The sequence below is a fragment of the Alosa sapidissima genome, chromosome 10 (assembly GCF_018492685.1).
Source record: "Alosa sapidissima isolate fAloSap1 chromosome 10, fAloSap1.pri, whole genome shotgun sequence".
Taxonomy (NCBI): Eukaryota; Metazoa; Chordata; class Actinopteri; order Clupeiformes; family Clupeidae; genus Alosa; species Alosa sapidissima.
The window spans coordinates 14,034,737-14,042,236 of NC_055966.1; the positions used below are offsets into that span (position 1 = coordinate 14,034,737).

The 7,500-nt window shown below is 42.9% G+C and overlaps 1 protein-coding gene across 1 annotated transcript in view; it reads left to right on the forward strand.

The window, feature by feature from the left end:
* tsnare1 (T-SNARE Domain Containing 1) overlaps window positions 1-7,500 on the forward strand; it is a 142,271-nt gene that overhangs the window by 62,948 nt on the left and 71,823 nt on the right. Inside the window, exons 5-8 of the mRNA XM_042107860.1 lie at window positions 192-282; window positions 495-569; window positions 1,296-1,358; window positions 5,850-6,002. Coding sequence (XP_041963794.1) covers window positions 192-282; window positions 495-569; window positions 1,296-1,358; window positions 5,850-6,002 — 382 coding nt within the window. The remainder of the gene's footprint in view (window positions 1-191; window positions 283-494; window positions 570-1,295; window positions 1,359-5,849; window positions 6,003-7,500) is intronic.

A 7,500-nucleotide genomic window follows, 5' to 3' on the forward strand; every position in this document is an offset into this window, starting at 1 on the left:
CTCGGCCTAATCTGTCCAATGGAAGGACACGGTACAGCTGTGTGGGCTTGGACAAAACTGCTGTGTGTGAAATTATCGCCAATTTCTGGTGGTGTTTTGTCCTTAGTTTGTGCTCCTGAATAACACTGGCCTGCCTTGAAGCCTCTCTTTACCTCCCTCTCTCTCTCTCTCTCTCTCTCTCTCTCTCTCAGACATTCCATGCAGCAGCAAACCAACAAAGTCATCACAAGCACAAGTCAACTCATCAAACAGCTATCTGATATCATCAGTGGCTCTTCTCGGGTAACTACTGTCCACTTCACCTTGTTCAACTCACATGCATTCTTTGTTTATTATTACCATCATTGCTGGTACATTACAGCTGTTTTTTTTTTCACAGCTATGTTTGTTCCTCTAGGACCACCATACACTCTTTATATACCCCTTTATCTTCTCTATGGTGCAGCCAAAGATGAAATCTATCTGAAGTAATTGTTTTTTTATTGGGTCTGCAGCAAGACCGACTGCGGCTGACCAGGCTGAAGACAGAACTGTCTGAGTCGGTGCAGCGCTATGGAGACCTGCAGAAGGTACAGACGGATTGTCCTCCCAGAGACTCCACTGTCCACTCTCACTCACATACAGACACATACATTCTCCTTAATGCTTTCATGCCTTGTCTTATTCTATCTCATAGTGAATCTGCTGTAAGCACGAAAGGTCACGCCTCAAGTTTGGGACATTTCATTTGGTTGAGCCTGCCAGATATTCTGTTCACTCTAACTCACATACAAACAAATATATTCTCATTAGAATGTATAAATTATATATCCCTTCTAATCTTGACCTTCTAACCTTACCTTGAATCTACTGTTAGCTGGGAATGTTTCTGTTCAGTTCAGTTTTATTCGTCATTGTTAAAGGATAACAACGAAAATGTTGTTCATTTAGAGCCGACTCTATTTTTAATTCTCGGTAATGAAGTCATCAAACCTTTGATACACTATTGCAGTTGGAGGCACAAGAATGCAAGTTGTTCATTAAGTGTTAAAAGTTATCAACTAGAAACTCAACCTTTGTATAGCCTACATGTATCTTGTGTAATATATAAGTAAGTAAATAATGTAATTTAGTTCTCATGAATAAGCAATTGTGATGTTGTGTTTGATGTTTGTGAAAAACACCAAAGATGTCAACATTCTAGCCTATGAAAGAACATTCACTGAGAATGCCACAGCTATGGCTGTGTGGGTACTTCACGTGTGTGCCTCCTGTAAGAGGCCATTAGCATGTCTGTATTCTCTCTATTCCATCAGAAAATTGCGGATCGTTCGAGGGCTCTACTCCCTCCAGCACAGAAAGACAGGAAGTCTGCAACGGTGAGTTTATTTTCTAACCCTCTTCAGCTGTAGGCTTTGTCTCATTGTGAAGCCATGGTACTCATCCTGACATTTGGTAGACATGAATATGTACACTATATGTACAAAATAAAATCTTATTCAAGATTATTCCAGACACTGTCCTTGCTGCTGGGTTGGAAATGGGGCAGTTATGGAAGGCTAATAATAACCGCTATCCATTGATAGCTTTCCCAGTGGACTGTGACCTATTAGACAGACAGACAGAAAAGAAACAGATTACTGTTGCCATCCATGTGTGCTCGTTCCTGTACTGAACACACACTGGTCGGATAGCCCTAATTCTCCGTTTTTTAACTCTATGATGTCCACACGAAATGTAATTTTGGTTTAGAAAAAACATAGCAAAGTGTTTTGGGCAACTATGGCCATGTCCATTTCCCTTGTGAGTTAAATCTTTTCATGCAGATGTCTGGGTGATAGGTGAGGTAACAGATCATGTATGTGTGTTTAAGGCATAGTGGAGGCCCTATTTTGTGATGGAAAGTGTGTAGAAATTGCGCATTTACTAACAGTAAAATTTCCCTTGGGGTGACAGCCCCGAACCACCACTGAGTTTTACACTTTTTGATCTCTTGTTTACGCCCTTGATCACAAGCATACGTTTTTTTTTTTTCGACACATATTGAAGACACAGTAACGCCCCTGGGCTGTGTGCCATTAATGCACTTATAGTTCTATATCATCACTATACTTACTCAGGTAAAGCTATCAGATTGTTCGAGTAAAATCTGATGGGTCTGCACATTGACAGGCCAATTCAGAGACATAATACAAGGAATCATGTGACTATACAGTATATTGGGAGCCTTTAAATGAACGATGTGATAACAATCTACAGGGCTTAATACTTAATAATTATGTGTAGGCAATTAATGTTAGCATTGTTTTTTGCCTACCGTGAAAACTTCCTCTGTACATTTTGAGCTTGTTTTATGACACAGTAGGCCTACATATCTACAAACAGTATCCATGCAAATGAGCTTAGTCGCTAACCCTACATCAAGCACTGTGAGTGTGCTGTATAAGCATCCTGTCTTAAAGGAGAATTCCGGTGTGATATTGACCTAAAGTGTGTTGAAACATGATACCGAGTGTGAACGTCTCATAGCCCATCTCGGCTTGTCCCCTGCACTCCAAAATCTGGCGCTAGTTAGCCGATGCTACCAACAGCTTTTTCAATGGTGGTGCTTCGGCATCGGGCTAGCCATGCAAATAAATCACTGTTTTACACCATTTACGAGGCTCAATGTATCTCCACACTTCATTGGTAGACTTCCGAGGACCCTGACATTTAAAACGAGACATTGAGAACTTTGAAAAAGCACTGGTAGTTTACTTACAAGACGATTTATGCAGACAGTATCTTCACAAAGTTTAGCGTTTGCAGCCATCTTGAATTTAGTCACGATAAGTCGAGCGACGAGTAAGAATGAACAGGTATGATAAGGGATCAGATTCCAAAAATAATTCAGTGGAAATGCATGGATTCCAGTTTCTTCCAGTAGCAGCAACTAGAATCCATGCATTTCCACAGAATTATTTTGGGGGTAAGTTACTTTTTAAAGGAGTAATCAGTAATCAGTAATCAGATTACTTTTTCAAGGTAACTGTGGCAACACTGCCTATATGTAAGTACATACATCAAAGACACACCTGCTGTCTACGTAAAAACATATACATTAAAGAAAAAAAGAAACAAATGTTTGTCATCTCTCTTAACAGAGTTTACAGATCTGTTACTTTAAAAATCACTTTACCATTATCACTGAATGTCACAGTAGCTCTTATGATTGCTAGATGTTATGAAAGCCAGTGTTACACACCAGAGAGCAGTCATATGGCAACTGCCATTGCCTTACGTCCTCAAACGTACTCTCTGGTGTAGTATGTAAAAAATAGCAGAGCATGCACATCTGCAGATCTGGCTATGTATTAATGGCAGTATTCAACCCCTAAATATAAAATATGAAAGAAAAAACAGCATCTCATGGTGTTGACACATCACCTTTGTTCCAGTTATGCTATCCAACACCGTAATATTAATAGCCTTTGACATGTTGATAAGCTTTTCATACAGTATGGCTCATTAGAGGCTGGTCGTTGGCTTTTGCTTTACCTTGGATCCTGTCTATCTGTTCACAGGGGATTGACAAAAATGAGCATGCCACAGAGTGTAAAAGAGGTAAATACAGTAGGTTACATGTTTTCGGAAATCTTCATGGAAACTGGTTTCTCACACTAGATTTAACCAACAAGAGAGTTCTCACACTAGTTAGGGTGGTTTTTACAAAATGGCAAGGTATCTCAAAATGGCCAGGAAGTGACATCAGAACACAGTTCTGTTACAGTATTTACTTTCTGGCCAAATTTCACTTGGCAAAGATACTTGGAACTAAATGATCCCACCTACTGCTACTACAACCTAGCTACCTTAGAAAATCACAAAAGAGTCACAAGACCACATGCACACGTACACACATGCACGCACGTATGCACGCACGGATGCACGTACGCACGCACACATGCATACAGCTGGGCCTGCACATAGCAGAGTGGCAGAGGGCTGTGTGTCGAGCCGTGCATAAGTGTTGCATTCATTTACATCTGTGGAAGACGTGGAGTTGAGCTATTTTTACATTTAGAGCCTCTTCACAGTAGCACTAGGACTATGAATGAAAGCAGCACATGTCCCTTTCACACCTTTTCCATGCCCCCTTTTTTTCAATCGTAACACATCCATTTCTGTACCGCTAGAGGCTTATATTCTTAATTTCTTCTGAATGAATTTTTATCAAGGGCCTTTTTTTAGAATGGCGGACTTTGGAGCCAGCGCAGGCTTATGTAACTGTGATTATGTCTTATTGACTCAGGATTGTTGGTTGGAGGAGAAAGGGAATCCATGAATACGAGCTCTAACCTGAAGTCTTCCCCCATTAGAGTGATTTATCTCCGTCTGAGAGTCGTCCCTGGAGCTCAGAGGGACTTTTCGTCAGGGGGGATTTTTCTCAATGGGAATCATTCAGGGACTCTCAGAGATTGCAGTCCTGCTGCAGGAACTCATTTTTTATGCTTTGTTTTGTCTCACTGATGCTTTCTACCTTGTGTGACCCCCTCTATGCCCTCTTATTATTTATGACACTGGAGATAGGTGCTAGAAATTAAAACATACATATGGCCTGATGGCCTAAACATAAATACAAACCATGGAAAATGGTTGCCCACTCCACACTTTGTCTTGCTGGGGTATCGTTTTCTTCCGCTTGAGTGAATAAGTACATGTTCGACAGCAATTCATTCTGCAGGTTCACTCTGAAAAAGGTTCCCCCTCATTTGCTGCCAAACAGATTGGGAGAGAAATGCCACATTGTTTTGGAGACATTTGCGAGAAGGGAAAGAAGTTTCCTTTTTAAATGACCTCTCCCGAGCCAATGGGCTGGCCACTGGCACCACCACAAGGGCCATAGCTCAATTTTAGAGGCCACCGCTTGTGGAAGGAGCCAATGCCTCTCGACAAAGTAGCTGTGTTTATGTGCAGATAAACAATGCTATTTGCAATGAGTGGGCCGCCCTTTTACAACATGGGCCTTCGCAAAGGCAACCTTCAAAGCACTCAAACTCTCTTTTCAGCATTACACTGAAAGACAGAGAAAGAGAGAGAGAGAGTTAGAAGACAGAGGGAAGTTACAGTAGTAGAGAAAGAAATAAGAGAGAATTGGCAAGAAAGAAAGGAGTATCTGAAAGAGGGGAGAAATCAGCAAATATTGAGTTCAAGAGGGGAAAGAGAGATAGAGAGATTGAAAGTGAGTAGAGAGAGAGAGAGGGAGAGAGAAATCACCTCTGTATCACTCTCTCTGTGGTACTGGACTGGCGGGGTGAGTCATGCTCGGGAGTGCTGAAACTATACGTGCCTCGGTGGCCCCCACCACCGCCATACATACATATGCAATTAGAAAAATTAACAGACCAATGCTCTGCTCTCGCACTGACCCTCTCCCACATATCAGCACAGCGGCAGCGCTCGGGCGAAACCAGATCCTACGCCACACAACACAACACGACACGACGCTGCGCAGGCAATGAATAGCCACTGCCTAGCGCTCACAACTAACAACAGAAGAACAGTGATGTGCGCCTGCTGTGTGTGTCTGTGTGTGTGTGTGTGTGTGTGTGTGTGTTTGTTTGTGTGTGTGTGTGTCTGTTTGTTTGTTTGTCAGGCAGAAACTCCCCCCACATGTTTCTTACAATGACAATACAATGAGTCTTTTTACTTCTGTTGTTTGTCTGACTGACTTCTACATTTAGTTTGAGATAATTATGTCGTGTACAGAGGGAGTCGAGATGACTGCTGATGATGCTGCTGGTACTGTTATGAAACCGGTTTGATTCATCCATTTACTGGTGGGTGGGTTTATAGCTGTGTGTCTGTGTGTGTGTCCCTTTGTGTTGTAGAGTCCACAGACGCCATTTACGGAGCTAAGTGAGGAGGGGGCGTTGTTCGGCACGGCCGGAGGGACCGAGGGTGAGCAGGCCTTCCTGTCGGAGATCAGTGAGGAGGACGTGGAGGCCCTCAGGCAGAGAGAGGAAGCGCTGCTGCAGATCGAGGTAAGGGCCCCACACACACACACACACACACACACACAGACACACACACACACACTCACATACACAGGCAGAGGGACAGAGGGAAGAGGCGTTGCTGCAGATCGAGGTAAGGGCCCCACACACACACACACAAACACACACACACACACACACACACACACACAGCCCCATACACGCTGGCACACACACACATACCACACACACAGACAATTGGTCAGCATGGGTTCGATTCCTGAATCCTTCATTGTGATTTTGTTTCACTTAGGATAAAAATGTCTGCTAAAATGTCTGCTAAACACAAGTCAACTTCAACTTTATCTCACACACATCTCACATACACACACACACCTCACATCACATCTTACCAACACGTCACACATCTCATACACATCACCCACATACACATCTCACCCACACACTTACACATCACACGCACACACTTACACATCACTCACACACACATCTCACACACACGTCTCTCCATAGGGAAACAGAAGCTGCCTTATATGACATATCTGCCCACTGAAGTTGGTCTCCATCACTGTGAAGTGCTGGCTGAGCAGGCAGCTAAAAGCATGTCACTATTACTGGCTGCCCACTGTTTCAGTCTGCTGGCTCCCGATAGCAGCGCTGCCCATCAGACCTCTCACACTGTGCCCAAGTTATCCATCAGGATCAGGAGGCGTCATCGCCATCAGAGCCATCTGCTTACTTAATATGCCTACTGTCAAATGTGTAAGAGACAGGCCATCTCCTCTCCTCTCTACTCTGCTCGACTTCACCTCTACTCTACACTATACTCTACTCTGATCCATCTCTATTCTACTTTACTCTTCTACTTCTACTTTACATCTCTATTCTTCTGCACTACACTGTACAGTACTCCTTTAATCCATCTCTACTCAACTCTGCACTACACTGCACTACTTTAATCCATCTCTACTCAACTCTGCACTCCACTGCACTACTTTACTTCATCTCTACTCAACTCTGTACTACACTGCATAACTCTAATCCATCTCTATTCTACTCAGCTCTGCACTACACTGCATTACTTTACTCCATCTCCACTCAACCCTGCACTACACTTTTGTTACTCATTACACTGGGCGATCATATCACTTCCTGGATTCTGATGACCCGGTCATGACTACAGGGGGAGTGCAACTGAAGTGTTATGCTGCAACAATCAGCTCCCATTGAACACATTCAAGAAATTAGACCAGTCTTTATGATCTAAAAATAAAAATAAAAAGCATATTTTTGCGCTCCGCAAATGGAACACTTCAGTTGTGTCCCCAGTGTAGCCCGGCTGAGTAAAATAGACACTTGGAAAATAGAATAACTGAATAGAATAACTATCCCTTTTCCCACCTTATGACCAACTCAACATCTCTTGACTATACAACATCTGTCCACATGTATCTATATCGGCCCATATTTCTCTCAGCTTTAGGCATTCCAAAGCCAAAGGCCCAGTGTGTTTTTTTTGTATCCT